General features: G+C 38.3%; 1 protein-coding gene across 2 annotated transcripts in view; it reads right to left on the reverse strand.

The window, feature by feature from the left end:
- The window catches only part of RALBP1 (ralA binding protein 1), a 62,972-nt gene that overhangs the window by 23,725 nt on the left and 19,286 nt on the right, over positions 1-19,961 (reverse strand). For both annotated transcript variants that reach the window (XM_032397846.1, XM_032397845.1), the window contains exons 2-4: positions 6,653-6,951; positions 4,219-4,677; positions 655-1,004 (exon numbers count right to left, since the gene is read on the reverse strand). In XM_032397846.1, coding sequence (XP_032253737.1) covers positions 655-1,004; positions 4,219-4,677; positions 6,653-6,896 — 1,053 coding nt within the window. In that variant the 5' untranslated portion in view covers positions 6,897-6,951. The remainder of the gene's footprint in view (positions 1-654; positions 1,005-4,218; positions 4,678-6,652; positions 6,952-19,961) is intronic.

Here is a 19,961-nt window from a genome sequence, read left to right on the forward strand (position 1 = left end):
TTACTTCATTTTTTTGTCTTTTGTGTCTGGCCTCAATAAAATATCAGTAATTCTAATGGAAGGAAAATATATGCTCTGTGCCAGCACCAAGTGAGCAGCAATAAATGAAGGCCAACTATTTATGTTGTAAAGAGACACCACTTAACACAATACCCAGTTCCCTGAAATGCCTCCTCAGATTAAATTTCTCTAACACCCTTCCCTAGGATCTATCTTCATGAATGAAATCACCAGGTTAAATCCCTGACCAAACCAAATGATGTTAGGCCCCTTTGTGCCTGAGTCTGATATGTGGACATGATATAATGAAGCAATAATGCTATTGGAAAAAATAAATGAAATCTTTAAAATTCTATAGATGAACTCTGTAATTGTGGGTACCATGGGCTCCTCCTCTATTCATGACGGATCACTGTCATTAGAAACTGGTTTAGAAACCCACAGCAAAGACTGTACAATACTCAAATTACAAAGCTACATGCTGGTCATATGATGACACTATCCATATTCTGAAAGAAAAAGACCAATATTCAGGCTAATCTATTGTCTACATTTGCTGGTTAACTGCTTTGTATGTGACTCAGCAACAGAAAATGTCTCCAACACTCCCCAGGGTTAGTATCAGAGGGCATGTGTGCAGAGAAGGCCATGTACCTGAACGGTTGGGCTGAGCACTATAGAAATGTTCTGTATATTCATTTTTGTTTCCAGTTCCTTCGCGATAACATGGTCCATGTGCACGATCAGCCAAGAAATCAGAAGATAGTTACATTCTGGCAGTTCTTTGAGCAGGCGCTGGAATTCCTGCACCTTCTCGCTCTCTGTGCTCCTCCCACAAGCCTCCTCAAAGCGAGGCATCAGCTCTTTGGTAAGCAGATTCTCCGGAAGGTCTCGCAAATACTGCTTCAACAAACTGGCTACAGTGTTAGGCTCATATTCTTCCAAATTTGGAGACTCCTCTCTGTCATAGGCTGCTTTCAGCTCATCCACCTTTGATTTAATTCCTAAAAACATTCAAATTCCAAAGAGAAAGAGAATATGAAGAAAATAATCAAACACAGCTTTTTTCACCATGGCACCAACTCCTAGGGGGAGATCTAAGGAGAGCCAATCTGACAATAACAAACCTCTAGTTATGAAGTATTTATCTGCTCAAGGTGCATACAATTCCTCTATAAAAGAAAATAATATGAAAAACTACACTGTGAGGGTGAATTCAACCAAAAGCTAACTGATGATGGGAAAACTCAATACTTAGAAAAAAAAGTCAGAGCAATCACAAAATATTTTAGGTTTCAAAACATGCCAGTTGATTCAGGGGACAATTTTTTTTTTAATTTAAATTTAGGTAGATAAGAATTCAGGCAAAAATTCAACTACAATCCAAGCATAAATCTTGCTCCACATGAGCGGCCAACTGCCTTTTCTAACAAGTCACAAGACTGACAACGTAAAACATAACTCAGTATTTATAAATGTGTCCAAAAAGTTGTGGGTAAGCATACATTGTATGATAAATGCAAAAGGTGGGTTTGCTATCTAAACACACTCTTTGAAAAATCTTGTCCATTAAATAATCCCCATCTAATTTCTAAGTTCAAATTGTTCTATGTTTCCTTAATCTGGAACACAGCTGGAACAACCAAAAAAAAGTGAAACTTGGGTTTCTAAAATCAAATTGTTCTGCTTTTCTTACTGGGCAGAAAGAAACACTGACACACAAAAAGACTGTTTTTCAAACATTTTATAAGTTTTTAAGTCCTTAGTCCAATCTGCATGTAAGTGATGTGGATTCAGTGCCAGTGACTGCTCATAAAAGTACAAGGTAGCTTCCTGTAGCTTGATATTTAAAACTTCAGGCCAATTATTTGAAACAAGCCACAGATTAAGGCCAAGAGACTGTAATGGTTGATGCAAATACTCAAGTGTCATCTCATCTGAACAGCATTTTATAATCAATAGTGCTTACATCCGGGCTTTGGCGTTCCTTATCTTATGTGAAAACCTTCCATTATAATAAGTCTGTAAATTATCCAGCACTGACAAAATAAAATCAGTAACTCTAAGTATGAAAGTAAGAAGATAAAGCTTATTTTTATATAATCTTCATTTTGAGGCAGAAAAGTTAGAAAATAATTCTCATTTTCTTTTTTTGTTTTTTTAAGATTTTATTTATTTCTTTATTTATTTACTTGGGGGAGGGGAGGAGCAGAGGGAGAGGGACAAGCAGACCTGGTGCTGAGTGTGGAGCCTGACGTGGGGCTCGATCCCAGAACCCTGAGATCACAACCTGAACCGAAATCAAGAGTCAGATGCTTAAACCAAAATCAAGAGTCGGATGCTTAACCAACTGAGACACCTAGGTGCCTCAGTAATTCCCATTTTCTAATTTTTATGACAATATGAGTAAAACATAGTGAGTGATAACTTCAAGTGAAATTCTTAGCAAATACCTCCTCTCTCTATTTATATGTATCTGATTTTTCTCCCCCATAGTGCTTACCCAGAAAACTGCACAAGTAAACAATTAAAATATGTGTTTGGTTTTTTGTTACTCCGAAATTATCAAAATGTTTTCTAAGAATTGGACACTTCAAATAAAATGTCCTAGGTAGAGAAAGAGCATATCCAAAATGACATATATTTGTTTTAAAACTGGAACTTACATATGAATAAGCAAGAGCCAAAAATCTCCAACAGAAAACAGTATTATTATGGGCATTCAAAGAAGGAAAAGTCACAGAAAAGTCACAGCCATAAACTCTAATCTACAGCAGCACACTGTCAGAGCTTAAAAAATAATAAAAAATTGATCAAAGTAGCAGCTCAGCCTCCAGGAGTCAATGATAAGGGAACAGCTCCGTTTGAATGCTCTGACACACAAACAGAGGAGTTCTGTGACTCTGACTCTCCAAAAGAATGCAAACATCAAAAATAGGTCAAAGACAAAAGAATCCTTTGAACAAAACTGTAGAAACTCTTCAGAGAAACTTTCACCTAAAACAAAATTCCTTCCTGCCCATCAAACTCATGTGAGAGAAGCAGCTATGTTAGTATTGTTTAAATCTTTACAAATCAATTCATCATTAGTTTTAAAAGTCAAATTTTCAAATTCATTTAAATGTGTTTATTTTCGTGTTACTAGTTATAAATTCAAATTCAATGCCTAATTTGTGGATTTTATTTTCTATAAAATGGTAGCATGTTAGCCAAAATACTCTTCAACGATGACATGCTATCTAGGGGACTACGTAAAGGGTTCCCCAATTACCAAAGATGCCTGTCCCTTCCGAAAAAAATCAAAAATATCAAATCTGCCCTCTAAAAATGTGTATGAACCAAATAAATGGAAAAACTCCATGTAATCTCTCTATATTCTAAATGTGTATGATTTGATTCATCACGACCAACATGTGACCAACAACTTTTATAAAAGAGATCTCCAGTATTAAGAAACTGAATCACAGGAAGGTAATGATTTGGAGCACAGATGTTGCCACAGGGCAGGACTACCATCCTATACAGTACAAAGGGCCTACTACTTTAAGAAGCATAATCTTTTTCCTTTAAATAGTATCATAGTAAACATTTTGCTTGATTTTAGACACCCGAATGAATTATATTCTTGCCAAATATGAAATTTAAATCTTCACACATAGGGAACATAAATAAATGGAAAAATCAATTTCACTAATCTATGTAATAGCTGCAGGTGGCTGACAAAAGCATTCGCCTTTGGGGCCTAAACATTTAGCAAAGAACATTTGCATGTCCCTTAGCCCAACTCAGGAAATAGGATTGTGTCAGTAAGTGTCTTCTGGCCAAGAAGCGTCCTCCCCACTGCTCCTCTCCCTCACAACACTGAGCCCGGCTCAGAGAGGCAGGAGGTGAGAGGAATAAAGCCCAGTCTGAGCGCACCAGAGGGAAGGGATGCTACTCATATGCTTCGCTTAGACTCAGCCGGCCTGCGGCAAACTGTGAACAACTCGTGTGGAAAGCGTCCTGATGGAGGGGAGTATTATTAAAAAAGCAAACTGTCAACACACACACACACGCCCGCGTGCTGTGGGGGATTTTTGTTCAACTGGAAGGATCGAGGAAATGAAGAAGACTTAGGACCCATGCCACAGTTTTCCTCACAAGCCAATTATTTTCCTTCCTTTGAAAAACGGAAGTGACTTTTAAAACCCGCCACAGAGAAGTGAGCGTCCCCAGTACCTGAAACTCTGTAGATGCCTTCGCACTTCATGCCGTACTTCTCTACGTGATCCACGCACTCGCGGAAAACCGCCGGCAGCCGGATGCCGTCGTACATCATGGTCCGCTCGGCCGCATCGGTCAAGGGAACTCCAAAAACGGGTTTGAGATTCGGAACATCGATCTGAGGCACCTCTGGCTCCTGAATTGGCTTCTTCTTTTTCTTCTTTTCCTTCCACTGTTTAACAACATCAGCTGCTGTCAAGTCTTTTGACTTCTTCTCTTTATGCTTCTCTTCTTTGTGCTTTTCTTCTTTATGTTTTTCCTCTTTGGGTTTCTCTTTTATTTTAAAATCCTTCTCTTTCTTTTTAGAAAAGCTGGGCTTCTTAAAAACATGGATTCCCTTGGACCGCTTCATTTTGGAAGGACTTTCAGCTTCATCTCCAGAGCTATCTTCCTGAAAGGCAGCATAGCCTTCAGCTGCCACAGAAAAGCGGGAAACAGAAGTCATCTATCTGTTTAATGTCAAACCAGCCATAAACTTTCTAAAAACAGGACCCCCCCCCCCCAAAAAGTGCTACCAGGCACTGGCTACCTCACTTTTCACTTCCTGGCCAATCCCTCCTGGGTACTGCCAGTAATGAAACGGGTTTCTGCTCCGGGAAAACGAGATGCGGCAGTGACATCTCCTGACCACAAGAGGGGGAAATGCAGAGTGTCAGTTACCTTTACAACTGGTTTTAGATGGAACTTTAGCAAACCAAATTATGAATACACCACAAAGGATCTACAGAGAGGGCTAATGGAAAGAGTCCTTCCATAATATAGAGCGTTTTTTCATCATCTGACCATGTCCTCTTACTTTAGATTTTTTTCATATATTTGGTCCCTGTAACTGGAAGCAGTCTGACACCATGACACAAATGGCACTGCTGTTTGGACGCTCCAGCCCTTCCCTGATCATACCCCGCCCTCCTGTCACTAGCTGTTAGGTTCTTTCTGGAGACTGCAGCAGGGACTGAAACCTCATTAGGGTGGAGGACAGAACCAGGAGATTCCCTAATCTCTGGATGGTGGCCAAATGTATCAGCCCATTTCTCCACATCACGAGCCTTGGTTTCCACACTGATACTTGCTTGATATCATATTAGAGCTATCCTAGCTTGGTTTCGCCGTCTCCAAATAGAATTCTCCTATTCTTTTCTTTAGCCAGCTGCCTTACAAGCTATTTCATAACAAAGATTAAAAATATTTCACAAATTACCCTCTATTTAAAATACCACAAACTCCACACCATCCATAAGGGCAGAAACCCTAAGGGCATGATACCATGATATAAAGCCAATGTAGTTCTCAGACACTGCTTGTGTGAGTGTAAACTGGTACAACCACTCTGGAAAATTGTTTTGTGCAGGATCGACTAATGCTAAAATGAGCATGGCCTATAAGAGAGCAACTCCACTCCCAGGCATACACAACAGAAATGTATAAATACCTACAATGACACTCACAGAAGCCCTATTCATGAGCCAAAAATGGAAAACAACCCAAATGATGAACAACAGCAGAGTAAATTCTAGTATATTAATGCAATGAAACAAAATCCACCAATAAAAATGAACAAATTACTGCCACATGGAACAACATGGATGAATCTAACAAATATAACTGGGAAAAAGAAACTAGATGCAAAAGGAAATATACTTTCATTTAGATAAATTCAAAATCAGGCAGTTTCAAGCTATGCTGAAATAAGCTTACCTTTGGGAAGGGTGGGAGATTCCCCTTGAAGGGATAATGAAAGGGAATTTCTATGGTGCTGATAACACCCTATTTCCAGATGTTTATAATTACAAGGACATATGTCCATTTTGTGATAAGTCATTCAAATTATAATTTGTGCATTCTAACCTCAATGTTATGCTTCAAAAAACAAATTAAAAATACCATAAAACTCAAAATAAAGCAATACTTAAAATAACTCACCTGATCTGCTTTTAACATACTAAAGAGCTATGCTTAAACAATTCATCTTTCCTACTGAATAGGAACTATAAATAGAATGCATTATGGCATTTGCCTAAGACAAACAAGTAACTACTTTTTTCACAGTTCCAATAAAGTGTAGTACCCTAACTGGCTTACACAACCTAGCCAAGAAAGTAATATTCTATGTAAGTAAAATTCCAGTATCTACTTCTTATATATTATTTAAAATAACCAATATAAGAAACTTCCACCAAAAAACTTTACCATTTCTGGAAATTTGGTATTTTTATTTTCAAGACTAAGACTCTAAAATACAACTAGTATACAAAAATTGAGACCCAGAAAAGTAAAGAACAGAAAATGTCAAACAAGAGTCTTTGGACATATTCCCAGAAGATAGGTACACAGGATTAAAGTAAGAGTTTATCTAAAATATATCAAAAGCATAGGGAAAAATGGCACTTACTCCTTTTTTCTTTTTTCTTAAATTTTCCTTTTTTCTTCCCATGGTCTTTCTCATCATCAGACACTATGTCAGGAGGTTCATGGAGGCTGTCGTGGGGAGGCGAGGGCTCGCCAGTACGGTACAAACCAGGGAACTTAGTAGGGCTGATCTCCTCAGAGCTGGGGGTTCGGGTAAGACCACTGCCATGCTCCACCCTGCGGTGTTCACTGGGGCTGCTGGTGGGGGGCAGGAAGCACTCAGTCATTCTGCCTCCCTGACGAGACAGTGAGGAGGGTTTCTCTGTTACCTATCCATTACACCTGCACATAGGGAGAAAAGGTCATCAATACCAACCAAAACACAAAGGCACCACACACACACACACACACACACACAAAACACGGTGAGTAATCCTGCATTTACAAATAAAAAATATTTCTCTTCACGACCCCTCTTTAAAAATATTCATTTTATCATCTCAAGTTATATTCCCTTCATCACACATTTCAGTTCTCAAAGAGCTTTCATAGAATGCAATACCATCTTTAAGTATTAGAAAAATAAACCAAATTAAAATCAGAGTTCTCAAAGTAGTATACAGAGTTCCTTTTACAAAGAAGTTCCCATTATAAGGGGTTTCATTTTAATTGCTCTATCCAACATAAAATCTTACTATTTTCCTTTAGGTTATGAACAACTACAAATAATAAATTACAAAGACAACTTATATAGCTACACGTGAATAGTTCAGAATCATAATTAAAATTTACAATAATTGTAGGGATATATTTGATGATTCACACAATTATAGATTCTTAATTATAGTTCTTTATTGCATGATATTAAGTCGTTTGTGTGTTGATAATAACTATTTTATTCTGTACTGCAATTATACTGAAAGAAACAAGGGAGCCCTTATTTGCTCAATCCTAAAATACAACAGATTCCCTAGAATGGACACTGCAAAGGACAAACACAGTAAGAACTCAAGATCTGTTCACTTTTTCTTCCTGAGTCAGAGGTTAAGCAGTCTACATACAGTGTTCAAAAGTTACTTGGATTAGTTCTTATTCCTCTTTAATATCCTTATGGTACTCACTTGGAAAACTATTAGAATCACTTGGTTCTCTCTGCACTTACTTTTTAAGGTAATTTTGCAATTTAAAAAGTCCCTAAGCCCTAAATGACAAGACATAAATCTGACCATGAACACGGTCAAGACAAGCAAATGTAAAAAAAAAAAAAAAAAAATTGCAATTTGCATTAGCTAAGCTGTTTAAACAGCAAATAGTTCTTACAAATCAGTAAAAATACGAACAATTCAAGATACCTACACCAAGGATATGATGTAACTCATAGAAAAATGACTAATATCCATATGAAAATAATGTTCAAGTACAATTCTAATTTTTAAAGCATAAACTAAAACAGTGAGTTACCATTTTTCTAACATCTGACTGGCAAAGAACAAAGAAGTACATAATACCCAATGTTAGTAAAGATATAAGCAAAGAGGGACTCATGAGAATATCTACTAATAATAGAAGTATAAATTAGCACAATCTTTTTTGAAAAGCAATTTGGCAATATCTATCAAAATACGAAATGTGCTCCCTGATCCACGCATTCCTTTTAGGAATTGATCCTTCAGATATACTTTTGTAAGAATTCAAAGACGTGCACATGAAAATATTCATTTCAGCACTGTAAAAGCAAAAACGTAATAATCTTAATGGCTATCCATAAAAGATCAAATTATGATTTATCCACATAATGGAATATAAATTAATACACACAATTTCTGAAAGCATGTAAGAAACAGTTAACTACTGTTAACTCTTGGAAGTGGTAAAATGGGAGGGAGAGAAAGATTTCTTTTTTTATTCCTTCTACATAGTTTGAAATTTACCATGTCTTTTTATTACTTTTATTACTATTGTTTAAAAAAAATGCACAGGCCGTGTTTTAATTTCACAAAAATCCTGCAGCATTTAAAATGTTTTTGATACTATTTAATAATGTGGGGAAAAACAACTTTATTTATAGCACAATATCAATATTTAAGTATTTAAACACACATGCAAAAAAATCCTAAGAACGGGGTGCCTGGATGGCTCAGTCAGTTGAGTATCTGACCCTTAATTTCGGCTCAGGTCATGATCTCAGGGTCGTGAGATTGAGCCCTGCATCAGGCTCTGTGCTGGACGTCTAGCCTGCTTGGGGTTTTCTCTCCCTCTCCCTCTGCCCCTCCCCTCCCCTGCTCCCATACATGCACATTCTCTCTCTCTCTTTAAAAAAAAAAAACAAAAAAAAAAACCTCCTAAGAACCAAGAGAATGTTAATAATTATCTCTGAATGATAAGATTATAAGTGACCTATGTTTTCTTCCTATCTTCCTGCATTTCACAATTTTTCTACCCAGTATGCATTATTGCTAATATAATAAGGAAAACCTAAAAAAGGGCAGAAAGTTCCATTAAAGGATCTATAAGCATCACTCTAATTTTTCTGTTTTTCTGTTTGGCTATTGTTTTTTAGAAGAACAGGCTATTTTCTCTTCAACCAAAGGCATCATAAGTTTTGACAGTTACAGGATTAGAGAGTTTAGGGGAAGCTAGAGCCCAACAGCGTGACAGTTACACATTACAGGTAAGGAAACTGAGCTCCAAGGACCGAGGAAGCCAGAACACAGCTGCCAGGAAGGAGCAAACCTGTAAACTACAGAAATAAACCCGCTTATAGGCATGCCTTCCACACTGAGCCATTCTGTCTTATGCTCCCCTGGCTTTGCGCACGCTATCTTCACTCCCAGGAAGCCAGCCCTCCCTTTCCCGCACTTCTGCATGGCCAATTCACACCCATCCTTCACCACGATGCCTGAAAACGGGTATGAGGAATCTTTTGGAAGTGATGGAAACGGCCTAGATTTGGATTGTGGTAATGGTTACACAAACCGGTTGATTTACTAAAAATCACTGATTTACACACTTAAAGTGGGTGGATCTTATGGTATGTAAATTATACCTAAATAAAGCTGTTCTGAAAAACAAACAAACAAAAAACCCAGGAACAATTACCAGCAACACTTTATCCAGGAATCCTCCCTCATCACTCCTTTTCTGTGCTCCCAAAATCTCCGGAACACACCTCTAGCACTGCATGCACTGTGCTATTTTAATTGCCTGCGCACCCATCTGTCCTGTCCAGCAAATCTGTGAGCTCCAGCATTTAACACAACACAGGGCATTTACAGGAGGTACTCAAACATTTACTTAATGAACTAATTAGTTTCTTCCATGTTCTCAACATATTGTGTACTGCTGATGAGACAAAGACTAGAAGAAATGAACGTGACCCTTAGCCTTACATTTTAATTAAGGAAACAAAGCAATGGAACCCAAATTTTATTTTATTTGAATTCCTGTGGCTTCAGCAACATTCACATACATTAACTTCCTTAGTACATCCTGTGAGAAAAGAAGTACTTCTCCATGTTCACAAACAGGGGAGCCACGGCTCAGAGGGCCACAGTAACTTACCCTAAGTCACACAGCAAGAAGTAAAACCGGGATCTACCCTGGAGCATACACTACACTGCCCTTCATGTCTAACACCCAGAAGAGAGTACGTGCATGCCAGGAGGAATGGCGTGGTACAGACACAAGCAGAACCAACAGGGCTTATTTGTGGGATGGCAGCAAGCCTGTCTGATGGGAGCAGTTCCTGGGAAGAAGGATAGGAAAGGCATGGAAAGACAAGGTAGGTCCTGAACTGAATGCCAACTGAGTGCCCAGCTGAGGACGTCAGCCTTGATGTGGGAGCCGAGTCATCACTAATTCCAAAGCCAGAAAAAAACTGGCAGTAAGAGGAGTAAGGGCAGGAAAAGGTACAACCAAATGCCATACAGATTTGGGTCATTCTCTCCTGTCCTGCAGCATTTTGTAACTTACGCCTACATGCACATGTTCTCCCAGTTCATTTATTACCATTACTCAGTTTCCATCCTAGACTGATGATGAAGACAGGTTTGTTCATAAAGCATTCAATAGATTATCCTGCAAAAACTACTCTAGACAAATATTTGTTGATTTGCTTCCCCTATAGTTGGGAATGAATAGAAGGAAGGGCAGCAGCTAACAGCATACATGAAGGGGTGAAGGCCTGAATGCAGGATGATTTAAAATCAACAGCACAGGGCGCCTGGGTGGCTCAGTTGGTTAAGCGACTGCCTTCGGCTCAGGTCATGATCCTGGAGTCCCTGGATCGAGTCCCGCATCGGGCTCCCTGCTCGGCGGGGAGTCTGCTTCTCCCTCTGACCCTCCCCCCTCTCATGTACTCGCTCTCTCTCATTCTCTCTCTCTCAAATAAATAAATAAAATCTTTTAAAAAAAAAATAAAAAAAAAAAAATCAACAGCACGTTTCCATTAGGACACACTGTTTGGAGCACTGGGGAGCCACAGCAAACCTAAACTTCATCAAATAAAAGGGCAGAAGAGGCCTCAGAGGGTCCATGGTAAATTTGAAGCCAAAGGTAAGAAAATAAAACAAAAATTAAAAATTCCTACTTCTAAGGCAACAGAAAAACTAATGTAAATTTGTAAACATTTGAAGAAAGACTACTTATCCCCACTCCTCTTGGTAAGTACAACTAAAAATCCTGGATATTAGAATAATAAAAAAAAAAAATGACAGCAGACTGACAGGTAGAGAAGAAAGCTGGTAGTTTAGGGACCTCAGGATTCTAAGAACAACAGAGTTGGGAGATCCCGGAGTTTCCTTTTTGTCTCTACATCCCAGACTTGGAGCTCACGAAATCCAAAACCCAGAAACACTGATGGGCATAGATGAAACAACAAAAGCCTCCTCTCTCTAGCCAAAGGACCAGGAAAGGGGCTGCCCTGCAAGACAAAACTTTTAGGTAATAGTGGAGTTAGTAAATAGCTCGAGGCAAACACCAGGAAAAATCTGTAGCCCTGCCCCCAACCACACCACTAAGAGGGAGATTAGATTTGCACCTTCACGGGGTGCCCCAGGTAGAGAGCTGGGCCTTTCACACCTGCCAGCTGGTAAGAAGGCTGGGCTCTTACAAGGGTGTCAACGGAGACCATGTGAAGAATCTGGACTTCCACCCCCAAACTGTAAGTAACTAAGCCCCACTCCATTCCTGCTGGGTAGTCTCAGAGGAGGCCTAGTGAAGAGTCAGGATTTTCACCATCACCCAGTGGTAATGAGGCTATCCCACTTCAGTGTCAATGGACACCACATGGGAAGCCAGAAGCAAAAGAGGAGAAAAGAAAACCTCCAAAGAAAAGATTAATTACACAGAAAACAAACTGCAATTTAGAATTAAAACCAATAATTACATTACAGGCAATGGACTAAGCATTCCAATAAAAAGGCAGAGATAGGGGCGCCTGGGTGGCTCAGTCAGTTAAGTGGCTGCCTTCAGCTCAGGTCATGATACCAGGGTCCTGGGATCCAGCCCCGCATCGGGCTCCCTGCTCCATGAAGAGCCTGCTTCTCCCTCCCCCTCTGCCTGCTGCTCCCCCTGCTTGTGCTCTTGCTCTCCTTGTCAAGTAAATAAATAAAATCTTTGGAAAAAAAAAAAAGGCAGAGATACTCAGACTGCACGAAAAAGCAAGATTCAACGATAATGCTGTTTATAAGAGATCCACCACTTTAAAGATAATTACGATACAGAGAAGTTAAAAGCAAATGAATGGAAAAGATACACCATACAAACACATAACATCAGAAAGGTGACAAAACAGACTGCAAGACAAGAAGCACTGCCAGAAATAAAGGACATCTCCACAATCATAAATGAAGCAGTTGTACACATGTACACGCCTAATAACAGAACTTCAAATACATGAAGCAAAATTGACAGAACTACAAAGAGAGAAATAGACAAATCCAGTTATCATTATCACAGAACTCAGTAAATGACAAAACAAGTAAATACAGGCAAAAATATCTCAGCTGGGACACAAAAAGCACAAACCATAAAAGAACAAACTGATAAATGAGATTTCATCAAAAGTTAAACCATCTACATACTGAAAGAAAATTAAATTAGGAAAATTAAACAACAAGCCACATACTGGATGAAAATATTTGTAATACATAAATCTGACAAAGAACTCATTTCTTTAGGGAAAAAACATGCACGTGTATATATACAATCAATCTACAAGATACATATTATCTTACAAATCAATAAGCCAAACCGATTAAAAAATAATGAGCAAATAATAACAGCAAGCAAAAGATACAGATACTTCACCACAGAAAATACACAATCAAAAAGCACATGAAAACATGCTCAGTATCATTATATTCTTTAAGGAAATGCAAATTAAAACCACATTATCTCCTATATACCTACTACAATCACTAAAATTAAAATAATTGCCAGTACCAAGCATTGACATGAATGTGGAGCAACTGGTATTTTCATGTTACTGACAGTAAGGTAAAACTGTACAATCACTTTGGGAAAGTACTTAATAGCTTCCTGTAAAATTAACATACACCTTTTTTTAAGATTTTATTTATTTATTTGTCAGAGAGAGAGCATGCACACACGCAGGGGGAGAAACAGAGGGAGAGGGATAAGCAGGCTCCCCACTGAGCAGGGAGCCCGATGCGGGGCTCGATCCAAGGACCCTGGGATCATGACCTGAGCTAAAGGCAGACACTTAACCGACTGAGCCACCCAGGTGTCCCAACATACACTTTTATCACCTAACAATTCCACTTCCAGGTATTTACTCAAGAGAAATGAAAATGTAAGCGCACACAAAGACTTGTCAATGAAAGTTCGTAGTACCTTTACTTACAATAGACAAAAACTGGAGATGACCCAAATATCTATTAACAAGCAAAAGTTAACAAATTATGACATACCCTTATGATGAAATATTATTCAGCAATAAAAAGGAATGAACTGATAGACACAACAATACAGATGAGTCTCAAAAACAATGAACCAAAGAACCAGACACAAAAAAATACACATTGCATGAGTCCATATATATGGAATTCTAAAACAAGCAAAACTAATCTGTAGTGAGGGAATGCTGTTGGACCAGATGTGGTCAGCCAGGAAAGTGAATGCAAAGAAGTATAAGAGAATTTTGGGGGTGATAAAATGTTCTACATAATGATTGTGGTGATGGTTTCATAGGTATTCACAACTGTCAAAACACAAAGAACTGTACACTTCCAACTGGGTGCATTTTATAGCATGTATATTATACATCAATAAGGCTTAAAAAAAGCAAGCTTTTTGAAAGAAACTGACAAGCTGATCCTAAAATTTTTAGAAACGCACAAAACTTAGAACAGCCACAGCCATCTTGAAAAAGTGCAGTTATTAAATCAAGATGGTATGGTACTGAAGTATGGAAAGACAAACAGGTTGGTGGAACCAAACAAAATTCAGAATGAGACCCACATGTATATAGTCCATTGATTCTCAATAAAGGTTCCAAAGGAATTCATGGGGGAAAGAAAAGTCTTCAACAAATAGTGTTGGATAACCATGTGAAAAAAAAAGAGACGCTCAAGCCACTCCATCACATCATACACAAAATGTAATTCATGATAAATCATACACACAAAATTTAAAAGCTAATAACTGTAAAACTTCTAAAGAAAAACAGATTTTTGAGGCATCGGGTTAAGAATTTCCCAGACAGGACCAGAAAACATTAACTATAACATTAAAGGTGGAAAAATTGAACCTTATCAAAAGTAAAAACTTCTGCTCATTAAAAAACACTATTGGGAAAATGAATAGTCAAGCCAGTCTTGGAAAAGACATTTACAGAATATATATCTGACAGAAAACTTATATCCATAATATATAAAGAACTCCTTACAATTCAACAATAAAAAGACAATCCAGGGGAAAAAATGGGCAAAAGAGTTGAGCCAACAATTTACAAAGAAAAATATATGACTGGTCAAGAAGCCCATGAAAAAAGCTCCATCTCACTAAACACTGAAGAAATGCAAATTAAAACCATGGTGAACTATGAAAAAACACCACCTAGAATGGCTAAAATTTAAATGGAATGAGATCATTCCCAACACTGGTGAACATGTGGGACACCAGGAAGTTTAATACATTGCTGGTGGGAATGTTAAGTTTAACCACTTTGGAAAAGCGTTTGGCAATATCTTTTGTTAAATCCTACTATATGACCTAGCAATTCCACTACTGAGTATTTACCCAAGAGAAATGGAAACATATCCACAAAGACTTATGATCAGAGTAATTTTATTCATAAAAGCTAGAAACGTCTACATTTTCATCAACAAGAGACTAGATAAACTACAATATACTCATATTAGCATTTTTTAAATATCAGCATTTTTTAGAAGGAACAAACTACTCATACACACAACAAAACAGATGAATCTCAAGTCAGCACACCTAGACACAAAAGATCACATAGTATGATTCTGTTTATATGAAGTTCTGAAACAAGGAAACTTACCTCTGTCAAAAGAATTTAAAACTGTGGTTGTGGGGGTGTGGGGCAGAAGCAGGCACTGAGGATAAAATAGCAGGAGAGAATTTTCTGGGTTGACAGCTATGTGCTGTATCTTAACAGGCATGTGGGCTATATGTATGTACACATTTGTTAAAACTTACTAAACTATATATTTCACTGACTATCAATTATATCTCAATAAAATCTCTCAGAAGGGAGAAAAGCCATGGATGCTATATAGAGATGACTGTGATCATGAGCCATTAAAACATACAGATCTTCCTTTTCAAATGTTGCTATTCCCACCTCTACCATAAACATCCCACCACCTCCATACCCCAAATCACTACAACAGGAATGTCTCTTTTAATCTTTCCTAAATGAAAGCCTGTGGCTGGTTCCTGTATAAAAGAGTAATTTCTCTCCAGAGAGAACTGCAGGTAAAAAAATGGGTCTTTTTCGGCGCCTGGCTGGCTCAGTTGGTTAAGCAACTGCCTTCGGCTCAGGTCATGATCCCGGAGTCCCGGGATCAAGTCCTACGTCAGGCTCCCTGCTCAGCGGGGAGTCTGCTTCTCCCTCTGACCTCTCCCCTCTCATGCTCTCTCTCTTTCTCTCATTCTCTCTCTCAAATAAAATCTTTTTAAAAAATGGGTTTTTTTCACCACCATAGTTTTTAATGAAGAAACTTGTTTAAAACTGTAAAAGAAAAAATGGGCATGGGATGGCAAAATCTTAGCAGCAAAGTGGTTAAACAAATTGAAAATATTAATGCACAAACATTAAAATATTAAAGTATATATGTGGCATATAAAATACAGTACAGATGCAGGAGTTGCACTATACTAAAGGTAAACAACATTACTTCTGCAGTATCTGACAAGAAGTACTAAGTTAAAAGTGGAAAGCACTTTTATGACAGTTATAATTGAAGCAAAAAAAAAAAGTTTCATAAAACTAGACTCAAACTTAGCTAAACAGTGGCATAAAAACATTCACTTTTTCTCCAAAGAACTAGGATATACTTATTCTTAAAATAGTCTTGTACATGTAATAAGAATCACTCACCCATGCAAAAGGACAAAGTAATATAAGTAGGGAACAAAGAAAGATTGCTAAATTAAAGTCTCCCAAAATAAGCTTTCAAGAGTAACTGTAATGGTTTATTAAACTTGACAATATCGACACAGAAAAAGACCTATTCCAGAAAACCAATAACCTGCTGAACTAGTTTACAAGTCAAACAAATTCAGCATTTTATAAATGTTCTTTATTCATAAATATCAAGCTAAAATTCAGAAGCAGCTTTTCCCTGTTTTTATAGTTTTTAAAAATAAGCTGTAAACTAAGAGTCTCCAACCTAAATCTCTACAAGAGAATCCAAATACTGGCTCATTAATATATTACATACTGAACCTCTACCCAGTATTAACCTGCTATTTGGGAATGCCAAATTTTGTGAACAGTATCTGCACACACATTTTATTCTTCAAATGACATAGAAATTTTCTCAGAATTAAAGGACAAACCTTTATTACAAAAAGGGACTCTGGGCACCTGGGTGGCTCAGTTGGTTAAGCAACTGCCTTTGGCTCAGGTCATGATCCTGGAGTCCCAGGATCAAGTCCCACATCAGGCTCCCTGCTCAGCAGGGAGTCTGCTTCTCCCTCTGACCCTCCCCCCTCTCATGTGCCCTGGCTCTCTCTTTCTCTCTCTCTCAAATAAATAAATAAATTCTAAAAAAAAAGGGGGGAGGGACTCTGCCTAATGCCCCAAGGCTTGGGTTGAAATTACAGTGGTCTACACAATCAGGACTTGGCTAACCAAGATCAGTGGCAAAATAACAGAAGCTGCCATCTCAGCTGATCTGAGATGGTATTCTTCTTCTTCTGTGACTGGTAAAATTACTTCAGCCTTGGGAAACTTTGATAAAACATAAAAAGAAAAATCCTAGGGAGGAAGACGCATAAGACTGTACGATGAAATTAAAATTCATCTGATTTGAGCACCTTTATTACTAGTTTAAAGTGAAAGTATAATAAAAATTATTTAAAGCTTAAAAAATAAAGGACAAGTGCTCAGATCACAAGAGACCACTAAGCACGCCACACCATAAATGAAGATACCCACACCAAAGCACATTATGAAGTTTTAGAGCACAATGGGATAGAAAGAGGATACTAAAATAGATTCCTCCAGGAAGAGCACTTACAAAGGATCAGGGACAACTTGCCAACAGGAACACTGGAAATTGAAAGAGAATAAAGGAAACAGCTTCTAAACTCTGAAAGAAAATTAGTTCCAACAACCATTCAAGCACATAGGTAGAATAAAGACATTTTCAGACACACAGTGTCACTTTCTCAAGAATCCCAATGATTTGAGTGCAACCTTGGAAAGCAGCAAAGGCAGCCCTGGGAAAAGTAGGCCTGTGACCAACCAGTGACACAGTTCACAGTGACACAGGAGGAAGAAAAGCTCCCGAGGACAGTGGGATTTACAGACCTCTGACCATGTGGAAAAGAATAGTAAGATCTGGTAAAGAGCTGCTGGAGCTTTTGGAATAAACCTGTCATAGGAACAGAATAGAAAAACAAATTAAAAATAAGAGATAACCATTAACCATTAGGAAAAGAAAAAAAGTAGATAAGAAAATGAAATTGTAGTCTATTGCCTGGCTCAGCATTACGTAGTATTTGTCCAGTCAATGAACATTGATTCAATCAAACGTTGTGATACGCATGATTGTATCAGAGGGCTAAAGGGAGGGAATTCAGGAAAGCCTATCAGACCTAAATCGTCGCCTACCATAACACCCAGTTAATACACCACAACTAAAACTGTTATCCTAAAAAAAAAAAAAAAAAAGGGAGCCTGGGTGGCTCAGTTGGTTAAGCGACTGCCTTCGGCTCAGGTCATGATCCCGGGGTCCTGGGATCGAGTCCCACATCGGGCTCCCGGCTCGGCGGGGAGCCTGCTTCTCCCTCTGACCCTCTCCTCTCTCATGCTATTTCTCTCTCGCTCGCTCTCTAATAAATAAATAAATAAAATCTTTAAAAAAAAAAAAAAGGCAGTTTAAGTATATCATTTACAAATAAGAAAATAAATACCGAAAGAAATCACGAAAAGGAAAAAAATAAGACTGGGGGGTGCAAGAATGAGACAGGGTTTTACCAGGGTTTTACACTGTTTTTCAGTACTGTATTGGGGGGCCTCCAAGGTCACCGCACGACCCCCATAACTCAGCACAGAGTCACACTCATGGCTGATATTTATTACATGAAAGGATACAAAGCAAAAACAGCAAAGGAAAAGGCAAGCGGAGAGTAGTCCAGGGGACACCCAGGCTCAAGCTTCCAAGAATCTTCCTGCAGTGGGGTCACAGAAACAAGCTGAACTCTTCTTCTACAACAGTAACACGTGAAGTGCTGTCTGCCGGACAACTCCTGCCAGACAACTCCAAGGTCTTTGTGGAGCCTAGCATGTAGGAGAATTCCAGACTCCCAGAAAGAAAGCAGGTATTCAGCAGAAACCACACTGCTTTTACCAACAGTAAGACACAGTAAGCCACTATTCTAATTTAGGAAAAGTTTTACATACTGTAGGAAACTTAACAGTCAAGTTCTCCAACACCAGCCAAGGACGGACATTGCAGGCAGGTCTTCTACGGACAACGGTCTCTGCACGAGTACTATTTGATATCTTAAACTATCTTACGAATTTTTCTGATACAATTTTAAAACAAAAAAAAAAATTGGGTGTCTGGGTGGCTCAGTCAGTTGAGCGTCTGCCTTCGGCTCAGGTCATGATCCCCGGGTCCTGGAATCAAGTCCCGCATCAGGCTCCCCTGCTTGGCGAGGAGTCTACTTCTCCCTCTACCCCTCCCCCTGCTCATGCTCTCTCTCTCAAATAAATGAATCTTTAAGAAAAACTTTAAAAAATCATGTCTTACAAAAAGAATACTGCCAATCCTATTTTAAAATCAAATAAAAGGGGCACCTGGGGAGCTCGGTCAGTTAAGTGTCCGAGAATGATTTCAGCTCAAGTAATGATCTCAGGGTCCTGAGATTGAACCCCATGTTAGGCTCCATGCTCAGCAGGGAGTCTGCTTGAGATTCTCTCCTTCTGCCTCTCCCCCAACTTGCACACACACACATTCTCTCTCTCTCTCTCAAATAAATAAATTTTTAAAAAATTAAAAAGAAATAAAGAAAAGGGGATTTTTCTTAAAATATTAATATTATTGTCCAAGAAAAAAATGTTTTAAGTTTATCAACAAAATGGGACAGATATAATCCTTCAGATGAAGCAGATAAGGTTTAGCGTTCATATCATCAGCAGTGAAATTCCTCCCATGATAGTATGTTTGAGGTTTATGACCTGTGCCCAGGAAATGCAAACTAGTATTCACATTTACAGGCTTGACAACAATTTCTCATGCACGTCCCCACACGCCACTTGCCATCCAATTCAGCTGTTATATAATTAGTCCTTTAAAATCTACTAACATTTGTTTAGGCCTGTATTTAGTAGAGATTTTATTCTTTATGTGAGTTATTGTTTCTGTACCCTTCTTATATATTATCAGACTTAATCTTTAGTTTCTCATCCAAACAAACATTTAATTAGAGTCCCACATGCCACTCACAGAAATTCGCTGAATGACATAGTGATTTCATGTTTTCCACTCAGCTTCCCAACATTCTCAGTGTCACTGATTAAAGCAATATACCTAAGACAAGATATATGTGTAAAAGAAAATATAAAAATGTAAAATTCTGAAGTTCATTACAATGAAAATGAACATATGAATGCCTTTTCAATGCTG

This window comes from Phoca vitulina, unplaced genomic scaffold (genome assembly GCF_004348235.1).
Source record: "Phoca vitulina isolate PV1807 unplaced genomic scaffold, GSC_HSeal_1.0 scaffold105, whole genome shotgun sequence".
In the NCBI taxonomy this organism is placed as follows: domain Eukaryota; kingdom Metazoa; phylum Chordata; class Mammalia; order Carnivora; family Phocidae; genus Phoca; species Phoca vitulina.